This window comes from Vigna radiata, chromosome 7, assembly GCF_000741045.1.
Source record: "Vigna radiata var. radiata cultivar VC1973A chromosome 7, Vradiata_ver6, whole genome shotgun sequence".
Taxonomy (NCBI): domain Eukaryota; kingdom Viridiplantae; phylum Streptophyta; class Magnoliopsida; order Fabales; family Fabaceae; genus Vigna; species Vigna radiata.
The window spans coordinates 45361553-45377341 of NC_028357.1; the positions used below are offsets into that span (position 1 = coordinate 45361553).

The 15789-nt window shown below is 30.4% G+C and overlaps 2 protein-coding genes across 3 annotated transcripts; one reads left to right on the forward strand and one right to left on the reverse strand.

The window, feature by feature from the left end:
* Positions 1-6182: 6182 nt before the first annotated feature.
* Positions 6183-9411, forward strand: LOC106769261. 2 transcript variants are annotated; one of them, XM_022783899.1, is made up of 3 exons: positions 6183-6694; positions 7811-8019; positions 8480-9411. In XM_022783899.1, the coding sequence occupies exons 2-3, from the start codon at positions 7813-7815 to the stop codon at positions 9098-9100; spliced, it is 828 nt and encodes a 275-aa protein (XP_022639620.1). In that variant the 5' UTR covers positions 6183-6694; positions 7811-7812; the 3' UTR covers positions 9101-9411. The 2 variants fall into 2 exon arrangements, with proteins under 2 accessions (XP_022639620.1, XP_014510284.1); XM_014654798.2 differs by having other exon boundaries at positions 6184-6642.
* A 2197-nt stretch (positions 9412-11608) lies between these two features.
* On the reverse strand, positions 11609-13175 carry LOC106767105 (peroxidase 16). Its single transcript, XM_014651931.2, has 4 exons — positions 12934-13175; positions 12568-12759; positions 12230-12395; positions 11609-12135 (listed from the first exon to the last, which is right to left on the reverse strand). Exons 1-4 carry the CDS (start codon positions 13141-13143, stop codon positions 11729-11731), a joined length of 975 nt encoding a protein of 324 aa, XP_014507417.1. The 5' UTR covers positions 13144-13175; the 3' UTR covers positions 11609-11728.
* Positions 13176-15789: the final 2614 nt, after the last annotated feature.

Genomic DNA, 15789 nt, shown 5'->3' on the forward strand with positions numbered 1-15789 from the left:
TATATATATATATATATATATATATATATATATATATATATATATATATATATATATATATATATATATATATATATATATATATATATACTACACAATATATTATGTTTGTATACATTAAACAAAACTCATAAAAGCCTCATATCCAACTATTATTCCTATTTAGTTTGACTTTTACAACTATCATGATAAAGAAGAACATAAACTAGTACATAAAAAAAATGAGCTAATGGAGATTTTAAACATATTTATTCATAAATTTGTATAATATATTTTTTACTAATATTAAAGTATTATAACACACAATAAGACTCGTATATATAATTAATCTATATTCAATATGTATTGAATTGAACACTATAAGTTATACATATAACATGAGATCATGAAATAAAAACAATGACTAATACCAATTCTCAATTTCATTATAATAAAGTTAATTTGCTTATGACCTAGTAAAAAAAGGGTTTCCTATCCCAGATCTTATCATGAGAAACTCTTTCAACTCTTACAACCTAGACTTCATTCTCTACGTGAGTTTGTGAGTTTAGCAGAGTTTATAAAGACTTCACAAAGCTTGGTTACTTGTTCAATGAGTCTAATTACTCTCTCAGCAAGTGTCTAGTTGTTTTATTAGCAAGTCCAATCACTCTCTTAGCGAGTTCAATTACTCTTTCAACAAGCCCAATTACTCTCTTAACGAGTTGTCTATAGAAGGACACTCGTTCAATGACTAAATGACTTGTCCAATAAGTCGAGTACTAGAACAAAAATGCAAATTTATTTATCTAACAGGAATAGACTCGCCCAACGACCCTTTTGACTTTATGTCAAACTCGAGTTTGACTTTAGCTTAGTAAAGAAAGAGTTCACCTAATGAGTCTTCATAACATAATAACTTGTTAAAAACTCGAAGAGTGTTCCACATATCCAATTCAAACTTTAGAATTTAAATATGCAACACAATTTCTCATTCATTTCATTCCACACATTCAACCCAAAGAGCAAAACCATCTCAAAATGGATAAAAAATAAATTTACTTTGTCATCTTTTTAATTGCGTAGATATGTTGAGTTTAAACTAGAAATACTTATAGGAATTTTTATATTAAAAACATGGAAATTGAGATAAAAAATATAAAAACAAAAAAAAAACATATCAATAAATTATGATATTTATAAAACCAATTTCAATAAAGTTTATTTATAATTTAAATTTTTTATTATTAAAATATTATAATATTCTCTTTAAAAACTGCCTCTAGATATTTTTTATTTCTCACCTATAATATTCTTGGCTTACAAATGATTACGAAAATGAAGAGTGGGTAAGAAAAGAAAAAAAAAAAGTGAAGAAAGTAGTTTGATGCAATTATTGAAGGGATTAAATTACTTAGGAAGGATGAGAACATTAAATAATACGAATAAATGATATGAAGAATTATTAGAATAACTTGAGAAAGAAGAGAATATAGTATTATGATATAAAATGATAATGAATAAAGAGATTGAGAAGGCAATGGATCCAAAGAAGAGAAGAGATAAGGCTTCCAAATCGATATGGGAAGATTCGGTTTTATCTTTAAATATCCATTTCGTGTTTATTTTTTTGGGTATCTTAATTAATGGTGGAAACACAAAATTAATTATCAGAATCTGATGCATTGAATGTGCCAACTTAATTGGGTGATTTTTTCTTTCTTTTTTTCTTATTCAGTTTTTTCAAGAGAGAATTCTGGAATTCTTTTCTGTTATTTGTTAAATATAAAATATTTAATCGCTTTATGTTTCTATTATATTTATTTTTATTTAATACTTTTTGAAATATTGAAAAATTTAAAATATTTAATATTTCTATGCTGGTTTTTATATGTTTAAAGTATTAATTTATTTAGGGTTATTATAGTTAATTAATATTCTTAAATTATTAGTTGGCCTTTTCCCCAATGTTAAATATATAAATAAAAGTAGTAATTTCTTATAAATGGAGAAAATATTGATTTAAAATTGTAATGAATACATTTTTTCATTATAAAATTATAATTTTAATCGGTTTTAAATTCGGCTTTATCTCTTTTATTTATTTATTTATAGGGTTTTCTGAGTTGGGAAAGGAAAAAAAAAAAAGCCAAGAAGTCAAGAAAGGTATAAAATAAAAAAATTAGCATTTATCCCCAAATATATACATGAAATACATTTATTGTTTACATGAAAATGTATTTGATATTTTAACATACAATATCACACTAATAATTACATTATTACTAATATTATGAAATAAATAAATAAATATACATTTAATATTCGTATTATATCAAAATCTTTTAAAAAAATATTGTCTATTTTCATATAATTATGTACAAATTTCCTCAGTTTTTCATCTTTTATATATATATATATATATATATATATATATATATATTATTGGATAATACACCATCATCATTATAATTTGAAAAACAACGTACAAATACGCAAAATAAGATATTCATTAGATTAAATTAATAGATTTTGTATTTGTTATTTTCCCGAGTCCTCTAAGTTTCAAATAAGAAAAAAATACATATTATAAACACATTAGTTCATTTAAAAATGAATGTCTATAATTTATTAAACAAATTTCTTTTTATATAGCAAATTAAGTTATAGAAATTTTTTCGACTCTTATTGTCTAATCTATTTCTTTATGTCAATAAATTATCTAAGACATCTCTTCCAAAATCTCAAATTTGGTATATAACCTTATCATAAAATTTATTTATATATTTATTTAAAAAACAAAATTCATGTATACAAAGCACCACATATCATACCATAACCTTCACATTATATATTCTTATTCTTATTCATATACATTTCCATTCAATTTAAATAATAATAAATTTTCAATCCTTCATCACATACAATATATAAATAAAAAATAAAAATATAATGAAATGTAAACAATTATAACATTTAATATTTTTTCAAAGTTTAAAAAATACTATCTCACTTAACCACTACTTTGCCCATTTTCTGAATTAAAGATATATGTAAATGTGTCCATCTGTCATTTTACTGGCTAAAAAAATATTACGAGTGACCAAACCTAATGAGTTTTCAAATAATAAAAAAAAAATCAAATTGAATTGATTAGTTAATTACAAAGTATGAGATGTCGTTGTTTAACCACTATTAATTTGGATTATAAAGCAGTCATGGGATTGATGAACATGAAGCAATCCTTTGTCCTGAATGAATTAGTGAAAAGGAAAATAGGGTTTAACCTAAGATGCTTGAATGGAAAGCTCTGAATGTAGAGTGAATTGCTTCCTAAATGAGCAAAGTAAAGGCATCTCAGTTTTGGAAAATGGCTAAACAACAAATGACCTCAATTAGATCCTCTTTCCAACATCATGATAAGAGTACTAAGAAATCACAAGCATTTGCATGGTTGGGTTTCTGACACGCGTCACCACCGTACATCTTGGACCCTTTTTCTGGCCATACCTTATCACAACCCATCTGTCAATGTACATTCTTATGAATCTATCGATCATGACTGCACTTAATGTGCCACCCATCTAACTAATTTAAACTCACCAATTATATTTAAATTTACTTTTTCAAACCTCAAAATCTGATCCTACATATTAAACATTCCTTTAGATTATTAGTTAATTAGTGTAACTTTTTTAACCCTGAGAAAATAATTAAATTAAATTAATCAGTCCATAACAGGGATGGGGACAGACAGAGGGTGGGTACGATAATGGGAAAATAGTTAAGACTTATTAATATAGAAAACTGACAAGACTTAAAGGTATTAAGAATGGTGAACTAATTGAGATAGAAGCCAAGAAAAGAAAAATAAAAGAACAAAACAGCAATTTGGTGATGAGAAAGGCTTATGCGTGAAGCCACTGTGTAGTTATTTTGGATTTATCTCAGAAAGGAATCTATTATGATAATGATTGATGAGATAAGTCTAATAAATATCACATTTTTACACCCAATTATTATTGTAAAAGGTTAAAAAGCTTGCATCTGCTAATGGTCAAGATTGGTCAACGCCTTGGTGGTGGGTCTCTTCTCTTGGCCTTGTGCCTTGGTGGGGCTACAACGCGTGCATTTCATCCATCTTCAAATATAGGACACACTGTTCCTTAATCATATATATATATATATATATATATATATATATATATATATATATATATATATATATATATATATATATATATATATATATATATATATATATATATATATATATATATCCTTACTCTTTCACCAAAATCAGGGTTTACTTCCAGTTATTTATGGTTAGGTCAGATGTTATTCCACCAAAACATCACAAAAGGAATAATGTTTGGAAAAAAAACAAAGGAAACGTAAACCTAACCCATCCACCAATAACACACTTCTAGGAGATCATTCCTGATTATAGCAAATTAAAATTATTTTTTTAATTTTAAAAGATCGGTGGTATATTTTCGTTTTAGTTTAATAATAAACGTAAGAATATTTTACATTACGAGTAAACAGTAAAAAGACAATATATTTTCTTATTTATTTAAAAAAGTAGAGTTGTTTTCTTGTTGACGTTGACAAAATATTTTTTGTGAACAAACTCATTTAAGTCAAGCTGCATATAAAACTCATCTTTGATTCTGACAACTTTCGATGCCTACCACCAGTTTGTGTCTGCTATCAGATCTTTCTGGTGGTGTAAAAAGAGAATAATGATAACAGATAATTTTAATAGAAAAAGGACAAAATAATCACATAGGTAACAATGTAACTTCACTCTCAACCACATAGAAAGCAATCTCACATTTTTTTTTTCGTAAGTTAAATACAGTAAACATTTTTTTTTTATAAATAATAAATATTTTTTTTTATTATGTGAAATAATAGATTAAAGAGAAAATATTTTTAAAATTGAGGCAACAAAACTACGATAGCGACCATTTCCCGAAATTTTGATCATTAAATTTTCTCCCAGACATGATAGGGGATTATGGGTCGTATATTATTAATTTTCACGCGTGTTCTTCATCTATTTGGCAAACCTATTTTTTGCATTTATGGCTACAGTATTTGATACTATAGAGCAATCAGACAGAAACTTAACAAATAAGAGACAAAAGACAGGCATGCCCACATATACGATGAAAGGAGATTTTAAGTACCAAAATCTATGCATTGCTTAATAATCAGACTCATGATTTCGACAAACAGACACGTGTGTGGTTCTGATTTTGAAGGCTAGGAGGAAGGGTTGTATTTCTTACCAGAAATCTCTTGTCTGTTTTGTTTTAATTTTTATTCACAACTTGTTAACAAATTTTCTTTGTTCACTTTGAAGATCAGATCAGATGAGATTGATGATAGATTAATGGTTTTTTAATAACAAGAACACTGAGAATTAAAAAGGTCTATATTACTTGATATAATAATAACGATACGGGGTTGTTTGATGTGATAATATATTATAGTATAGCTCTTTTTTGACAAAAGATCCACGTGTTTTAACAAGAAAATAATAATTAATCGTTAACTTGTAGGACAACTACAGAAGAGGGGACATCTATTGAATGCATTATTAGACCACTTTCTGTTTACACTATTAAATGCATCTTTTTTCAAGGTATATTAGTATACAATATCGTTATGACCAGACACATAAAAGTTATCGATGACTTTAAGTTTCAATCAAGGTATTATTTCTTGCTTTGTTCTTCCACAAAATCAGTTGAATCTATAAATCATATTTTGGCAGGCAGAGATACCAGGAAATAATAGGCTTATGATTTGAAATTGGTTTCTGATGAAATCCGAAACACAACATATATGGCTGTTGAGCATGTACGGAAAGAATAATCATATCCCAGTATAGTTGAATTTGAGAAACCAAAAAAGGTTTAAAGAGAAAGAAGTTGTTGGTGGTATAGTAAATAAGCACTAACTATTTCATTGCTCATGCATATCTTGATTAAGTCCTGCAAGACCTTGTCTGGAATATCTTGTTCCCTGGCCTACATTGGTTCATGTTGAGTGTCATTTGTTTTTATTATTATACATCTTTGTGGTCCCATTCTTTTCTATATATCCTTTCCCGCATTACAGTAAAGCAACGACGATATGTACAAAATACAATCAACTACAGTAAGTTTTAGTATTATACAAATACAAAAACGTTTCTATATTATAATATGAACATACATCTCTCTCTCTCTCTCTAAATATCACATAGTCACTCATACAGAAACAGACACATTGCTACTCCAGCTTTTCTCTTGCCTCCTTGCCTCACAGCCTGTCAATCCTGAATTATTAAACTCATGATTACAGTTTTAAATTTGAGCTGTTATTGCTTTGTTGTTTCTTTGTAAAGGGTTGAATGGTTCTCATATGCCAAGAGATTTGATGCTGTCAATGAGCTTTCTTCTGATTCCCCAGGTGCTGCACTCTTTGGATTGATCCGTCCTTTGCCTTGGGAATGATTCAAGGAGACTCGTGACACAATTGGCCCTTTCTAATGTTAGAATTGGTCTTACTTCTAAGGCTCATTCATGGGTATAAAGGCTGCCATGAGAGAACAACATGTTCAATGACCTTCATCACAGAAAGCTGCTATTTTGGTACTTCTTATTACAGGTACAGCTACTAGACAGCAGCACACAGATATGTTTCCACTAACTTGAATTAGGTACTTCTTATTCATATTTTATTTATGTGTTGTCTCCAAAGATGGTGGGAGAAGCTCTAGTGTTGCAGTTCTGACTTCTGAGATTCAATGACTATTTATTTCATCACGTTCAAGTCCATTTCTTTTGTTAGTTTAAAATTTGTAATTGCCATGGAAATGATTTCAATTATCCAAACTTGGTGGTACATCAAAACTTTCCAGAATAACATAAAAAGGAAAATAAGTTGACTGCTTTGCAGATGTCAGTGGCATGTAAACTCCTCGTGTCTGTGTGATCTTTGAGTTTTAGTGAATTCTTTCTGGTTCCTATTTACTTTAGCTTCACTGTATATAAAGTTTGGTTGCTGTCTTCAGAATAGCTCAAAAGAGGCTAGCTTTAAAAGAAACAAGGGTAATTGGACACTTTTCTGAGGCCAGTATATCTAGGAGTAGGGGATGAAAACCACTGTTATAGACCTCATGGCTAGTGATGCTTTCATCATACAATCACAGACCCACATATTAGTTGGTTTCACTGTTGCCTTGTTCATGTTACACGCTGCATCAGTGTCCCAGCAATGTTTGATTGCACGTTTGAACATTTCAATGCATAATTCTCTTGGTCCCCTCTCTCTCTCTCTCTCTCTCCACTTTTGGTTACTAAAGTGAGAGTCCCTATTTTGACAAATTATCTCACAACATAAACCAGAATCTTCCCTATATATTGCCTGTATTTGTGCACCAAAAAGGGCAGTGACAGAATCTTTCAGGATAATGTCAGTTTATCATGACTGGGCAATCCTGTTGAATTTTCATTTCAATTTCTTGCCATGTGTCAGGTATGGTTGCCTACAAATGTGGGTTTGCAGTTTCAACCAACCTTTGCCATTTAGATATTAAATTAAATTCTCCAACCTCGGCATAATTGAATTTTGTCGTCACCTTCACATTTTAGCTTCAGAGATCGTAAGCGCATTGCAGCCTAAAAAGCAGAGAAAGGAACAAGACATGTTTTATTCATTATTACTTCTCTCAAAGATTTTCTGATTAAAAGGAAAATTTCTAATTGTTGACTTTGAGGCATAAGGTGTGATAGAAGAAAATTGGAAAAAAATTAAACTTTCTTTCTTTTTTCAGGCATGGGAACCAAAATTGAATATTCCATAAATCTTCTAGCAACCATAGTAGACAGCACCAACTTAGCTGTGGGTGGAGTGGATGTCTGGGAGAATTATCAGAACAAGAATCAAAAAGTGCAAGGTCCCATGGATAGGATGCTTGACAGAAACAGTGTAGAGTCCATCAAAAAGACAATGCAGATGCATGAGGACATCTTCAAACACCAGGTATTCTGATTATGTTGTATGATTGAACTTTTCATCTTACAAATACGAAATTCATGTTGCGACAAAGCTGCATTTCTTGAAAACCGTAATCATATGGTCAACCAAGTGTATTAGGCTTGAATTCAAGAGCATTAGAGATCGAAGGAGAGAGCCTTTCCATTTCAGTGGCCTTTCTTTTTCTTTTATCTTTGGAGACTAAAAAATGACAATAGAATGATACTGCTATGAGACTGAGCATACTGATGTCAAAATTAGTGTATGATGAGGTCCTTCTTCCATGGAATCTTATCTATCATCAATTGTTATTACTCTGAAACTTCATTTATTATTTATTACAAATTCCAAGAAGCCACTGCATGTGAAAGTGAAATATTAGTACAAATCCTGTTGAAAGGGAATGATGATCAGAGCGAGTTGAATCTCTGACTTGTTGGAAATGATGAGAATTTGGTATTTGCAGGTAAGAGAGCTACACCGGGTATACAGTGTGCAAAAGATGTTGATGGATGAGCTCAAAATCGAAACTAGACAGCAGAAATTATGGAAGCAAAGGAATGAGATAGATGTAAGCCATCCACATGTCAGTAAACCGCAACATCAAACGACACAGATTTCACAGAACGTTGGAAATTTGAGAGAGGATGTTTGGTCAGGAGAAAATATTAGAAGCTGGTCAGACAGCATACAGATGCAAAAGGGTTTTGACCTTGAAAGGCCTGCAGATGAGGACAGTTTTTCTCAAGGGCATGGCTTTGATGAAGGTGAGGCAGGGCCTAGCTCCTACAGAACAGCATTTCAGAGTTGTAAAATAAGTACTAGTGGCTATGATGAAGACATGGAAGTGGATTTGACACTAAGCATAGGAGGTAGTAAAGTTAACAAGAGTTCTCAATTACCTCAATTAGCATGCTCAAACTCAACCAGTGGGAAAACTAGGAAGCTGAATTCATATGCCTCCTTCAAATCAGATAGAACAGGAGAATACAGTGACCCCACCACCCCAATCAGTAGCACCACTGTGACATTTACTCAGGAAGGGAAGGGGCCACATTGGCTTTCTCAAGGTCTAAAGCTTAAATAGCACTATAACTTGTTTGGATCCTTTCAACCATACATGGACCACCGAATTTATATGGTTCATGCATTCAGATTCATAGATTTATTTTCTACTTTATTCCAATGTTTCTAAAACTATTTTCGTTCTCAACATTCTAACCCAATTATGCTATTGTAAATGCTGAAGCTCATACCACTGGATGATGCACTGAGTATTTAAGTATAGCATAATATGCATTCTCAATCAATAGACTGATACAATAATTATGAGCATCACATGGCAGTCATGATTCTATCTCTTTCAAACAGAGCAGTCTCCATATGCAATTGGATTCATGATTTTGTCTGCTCTTACGAAAGATAGCGTGATTCTAATGTCTGCATCAGGTAGAACCTGTCTTAGTAGTGGTTTGATCTAGGTATCAGAGTCCTTATAGAATTACAACAGAATACTTTTTTAGATAAGAAATTAAAAGTGCACACCCTTTTCCTTTGGTGAAAGTTTTTGGTTGAAATACTAGAGATGATAACAAGTTTCGCATTAGAAGAGAATAGATAAAGTTGGGAAATCATGAGTGAAATGAACCACAGATTTTCAGTTTTGAAAATTCCAGTTAAATATGTGAGCAAATAAGCGTAATTTGTGCAGTGTCTATGTTCTTGATGATACTTTTGATATTTCACTTTGATGCTCAAAAATTTGTGATGTGTAGTGGGTAGGTTGTAGTCTTCAACATCTATGGGCCCTACACACAACATGCTCCATGCAATGAATTGAAAACGTTTTCCGTACCCATGTCTGAGGTGTGGCACACGTTAAGCGCCCACTATAATTTTCTGCACTTTGGTATTTTGAAAAAACGGAAAAACTTTTTTTAACAACACCTTTTTAACAACTTTTTTTTGATAAGTGACAGTTTGTGATTGGTCGGTTTTAAATATTTTTTAAACATAAATTTAAATAGACTAATAAAATGATGACGTTGTAAAAAAATTGTCAAAAAGTGTTGTCAAAATATCATTGTCATTAAAAAAAATAATTACATGCTTTTTTCTTTCAAAGTCAAATTACTATTTTTATTTATCCATTGATTATATGGAAAGTAGAAACACTAACTCTTAATAAGATGAGGTTGATAAACTTTTAACTCATTCAAATATATTGAAACTAAGTAAAAATACAATAAAAAATCTCACTTAAATATAGCAGTTGATATAGTGTTATAAATATTAGAATTTTATATTGGAATTATATTTTTATGTAAATACTTACAAAAGATAATGAAAAATGTACGAAATAAGGATTGCGTTTCCACCACTTATTCGATCGTTTTAGTCATTAGAATGAATTTGCTGAGATTATACAATTGGGTTAGAACTTTCTCATACTTTAATTTAATTATTTATTTTTTCTTTATGAAGATTTTCATTTTTTAAATTTTTTGTCAAAACTTTTTAAAAATATTGAACTTAACTAATTTTTGTGGATGAGATCATATTCCTTGTTTTACTAAAAAATATAGTTGAAACTAATTTGATTATATAAGGGAAAGCCAATTTTAATACCAATGATAGGTCTCAAGAATTAAGTCTAAATTATACTTTGAAAAAAAATGAATTTAATTATTTCATTGTTCTGATCATTATTTATTTTCTAAATTATTTTTAGTAACAGTGTAATCTAATATTGTTTTCCAACTAAAACCTCTAATTTGTATGACTTTGACTTTATGACTTTGACTTTATGTTTCTTGTGATCACTCCTCTAATATATGAGTCTTAATTGATTATCTCATTATAACTTATACTATCAATATTCTTTTTGACTATAGTATTAAAAAAAATTAAAACATTATCTTACCCCCACCATCATCCCAATTTAATAATTCATTTGACTTTACTAACCCTTTAAACAATAATTCCTTCAAAAAAAACTCTTAAAAAATAAATAAACAGAATACCCATTTGTTATAATTTGGATAAACTTTATTTTTTAGAAGTGTAAACTCTTACAACTTGTTCTGGAGAAATGAAAAATATAAAACTAACCTATTTAACCCAAAACGCTATTATCCGAAGGTTATAATTGGATGAAAGAGAAAAAAAAAATAAAACAAGAAGTCGGTTTGTTTAGGTGTTTTTTTCCTATAACTAATGAATCACTTTGTTTCGAAAGATAATCATTATTTTGTGTTACAACGAAACATCAGAAATCTTAACAAGATGTTATTTGTACCCTTTTTTTTTTCATAAAAACAATTATTTTCTTATAAATAGATTTTTCTGATCGTAAATAAACATAAATGAAACTTTTTAAAATCTATAAAACAATCACTAAATTATTTCATTCTAGAATAACATTTTTTCTATCTTCAACAAACCTAAAGGGGTGCTTCTATTTTATTGAAAAGAAAAAGAAAATAAAAAAGAATTTACTCAATATTTTTATTTTCTAAAAACATTAATTATACAATAATCATGTAACTCGAAGCAATGAATGGGGCTTTGAGAACACCATTAATTATTAACACAATAATGAATTATCAAATATACATAATTGAACAAACTCAAACTGAAGCCGTTGTAGACTAAAAATACTCCAAAATGGAATAATGCTGCTGCTGCTGATGATGATATCACAGTTATACTTTTTCTAGTTTGGCCTGGTGCAATCAAACCTAATTTCACCTTGATTTCCCGTTTTAACACCAACCCTTCCCAACTTGGTAATTGCATCAATAAAAGCTTTCTGAAAAGTTGTTTCATCTGATGCAAAGGAGTTGACAGTGGCCTTTGACCTTGCATCTGTAAACAGCACCTGATCAGAGGTGAAGAGACCTTGTCCCTTCTGCAGATTCTTGAAGTATTGGTTGTCAAACTTCTGAGGCGTCACAGGGTCCATGTTTATGGCAATTCTAGGATCAACCTTTAAAGGGCACAACTGTCTAAGCTGAAAAGCATATTGTAAATCCAGCGTTGGATCGATTCTGTTTCTGGGGCTGAAGTTGTAGATTCGTTTCGAGAAGCGATTGCAGTGAGAGAACCCAATTGTGTGTGCACCTACCACATTTAAGATTCTTTAGTTTCTTACTTTTAAAAGTATGACTGCATAAAAAAAAAAAAAAACACCTTTTTTTGTCAGTGAAGAAAATACCTGACAATGCAATCATATCTGTCTGAGATAGGCCATTGAAGTTGAACATGGAATTGAGCTGATCCAAATTGAAATCAGGGTGAGGAAGATGGCGTTGAACACTTGCAATAGTAGATACTCTACCATCACGCCTTCCCAATTCAACATCGTAAAATGGTCCCCCTGCCTACAATATTATGCACTTGTTACTGTTTGAAAATGCAATATCACACAGTGTAAAACTCTTGATATGCATGCATGGCCGGTATTGGATCAAACGGTTTAGGAGAGGTCCAATAATTTCACGAAGCAAATGAATAGAAGTAATACATGCAACTATAAAGAAATTGCAATCATACCAAATTTACAACATCCCTAGTAGCCAGAGCGAGGATATCAGCACAAGAGACTTTGTTCCGGCACTTGGGGTCACTATCAACAGCTGCCTTGGCTTTAATCACTGTGTCAAAGCCATCCCCAGCTAGAGATATGTCATCAGGGTGATCCTTTTCTGAGTTACTATTTGCGAGCAGAATTGAAGCATCACAACCCTGTGTGCACAACAACAAATTTCTTTATATATAGTTTGATTTCACTAGAAAATTGTTCTTAAACTGATGGCACACATAGTTTTGGTTTTAGTGAACTGATATGGTTAATAATTAGAGGTATATGCGAAATGAAAGCAAGCTTGGTTAAGAAAAGGATGAAGAAGGTGCACAGACCCTGACAAAGCAATCATGGAAGTAGAGTCGAAGAGTGGCAGGAGCAGTGACAAAAGTCTGCTGGAATTTCAATGCAACAGCAGAGCGGACCAACTGCTCCACATTGGGGCATACATCGTTGTAGAAGCCACGAGTGAGTTTAGCTGAGCTTATAGTGGTACTAGTCAAGAGAAGCAGCAAGCAGAAGGAGACAAAGTTAGGAGTTTCCATGTTACTCACTCTTGTATTTTGCTTCTTCGATTTGGTTCCAACATCTTATATATACTCAACACGGCCCCCACTTGAGCATGAGTAACAAATAAATATGTAGATGATAAATAAATAGTTAAACAAGAAGATAAAATACATAATTGAGGAATGATTGATGAGAGAAACAACAAATGTCTGTTTCACAACAGTCTGGCAATTTGATGAGAAACTGTGATATTGACTCTGAGAATGCTTTAAAAATGGAGGCTAATTATAAGTTGCGTGTTTAGTAATCTGCGGATGGATGAGGGTCTTATATATTATTATATTACCATCAATTTTATAATCACAATAAGAATGGTAGGTGTGCACGACCATGGATAAGCATGTTACTAGCGACATGGAAAAAGCTTTTGTTTTCTATAGTTTTTTTGTTTTTTTTTGTCAAACACTTTTTGAAGTTTTATTACACAAACTACTGAAATGAAAATCTAATTTTAATTGAAAAGTGATGCTAAAATACGTAAAGTAATGCAGCACTTTTTTGTTATCTTTGAAATGAATCAGATTTAGATGTTAAATGGTCATTTAGTTTAAGAGAATGTCTAGTTTGTTGTTTGGCATTACGACATAGCCAACTCAATTGCATGTGACCATATGCGTATAGACTCATCTTGCCTAACAACTCTTCTTAGTTGTTAAATCTTTTTTCCTTAGGAAAAGATCCCTTCTTTCAAACTTCAAACCAAACAACTTTTTATTTATTCTTTCTTTTAAAACAGCCAATCCCTACAGTTACATCTGTCAATCCCTGCAAAAATTAATCACATACAAAAGCTAAATAACTCTACTAACGTTAATTTCTGCCAAAAAGTGAACTTGTTTGCCAGTATACATACATATATATATGATATTTTTTTATAATTTTGTTCTTTTCTACAACATTATAGCGGTCAAAATATCATTTTATTTTTCTGTCTTTCTATTAATGTATTATTCGCAGCATACAGTGACATCACTCGCTACACACAATCCAAAGAGACAGTAACACATACTCTATTTTTTTTTGTTCTGTCATTCGTGTATGTATGCGAAAATCAAATTATATGTAACATGCTTTCCATGTCTAAAAATTGCAAGATGCTAATAAATATAGCTTCAATATATTATTTTTGTTGTTTTGCTGTTAATTTTTCATTTTTCAACGTTCAGCATGTACTTTTTTTTCATATTTCTTTCTTCCACGCTAGTATCACATACATGTTTCTTGAGAATAGTTTCCTATATCAACGCCTGAATCTCTCTTTTAAAAACACCAACAAGTAAAAGAATAGCAAATCAAACCATTTTTGTTTTCTAAGTCAAGTTTTCCAAGGTCCCAAATGCACCTCCATTTTGACCACTTAAGAGACGACTTTAAGATATTTGATTTGTTTCGTTTTTATAATATGGCATCTTAATTTCAACATTAATTTACTTGGTATTAGTAAGTAATGGTACCAGCTAGATTATTATTATTATTACTATTATGTGTCGAAGAAAGTAAACGTATTGAGTTTCATCTGTTATTGTAAGAGAGTAGCAAGGAGAACTATTTTTAAGAAAAAATTATGTAAAAAGGGTAATTGTTTTTTTTTTCTATGATTTTTAAGCAGTGAAGTTATAGATTATTATTTCTCATTGATTACATTTTTGTTGACAATAATTTCATCACAACATGTTAACGTTCAAAACAAAATTACATCATAATTCTCATTGTCAAAAGTTACACTTATTTTAATTAATTCTTTATCGTATGAAGTTTTTCACCATTCATTTTTACACCTTACAATTAATAAAATAAGACATGATGGATAAAACAAAATAGATTATCTTAAAATATATATAGAAAAATTAAAAATAACTTGAAATTTTTTAAAACTTCTATACAAAATAACTTAGACATTAAAGAAAATTACTATGCAACATCATCATCATCTTCCACAAGAGATGCATTAATGTTTATCTCACATCTACTCACATCAATAGAGTGATCATCATAAAAGAAACAAAAAAGTTGCAAGAAACACAAAAGAAACAACAGTAAGCTAGTGTGCAAACGAATTATCTTGAGACAATTAAATCATATCAAATACAATTTAAACTTGGATTAAATACAATAAATCATATAGATACACACAATGTTGACACTAAACTCGTTTATCTAGATATATGTCTTTAGCATTTGACTTCATCATAGGTGTGCACTTGTAGTTGTATTTATGCTCAGTAGTGACATAAATAAAATGGTTATCACTCTGCTACTTATAAGGTTAATCCCTTTCGCGTCTAGGACTAAACAATATAGTGGTTATGACCTCCTTCGACTCTCACCACCTAACTCATTATATACTCTGTTTGAGTGTGAATAGTTATCGAGTCAAGATATTTCTTTATTGTCCTCCCACATGTCAATGCATATATTAAAGTCATCACCACAAATAATTTCTCCTTGAAATTCCTTCAATACCATTATCACCATACATGTTCACAACCGTATCATCTCCTCAATTAACAATAAATAATTTCATAAACATACATCAATTCCATAACAAATCTATCTCAAACAGCCAAGGAAGAAAAAAAATCTAATTATACAAATTGACACTTAGATGTGGCAAACATTTC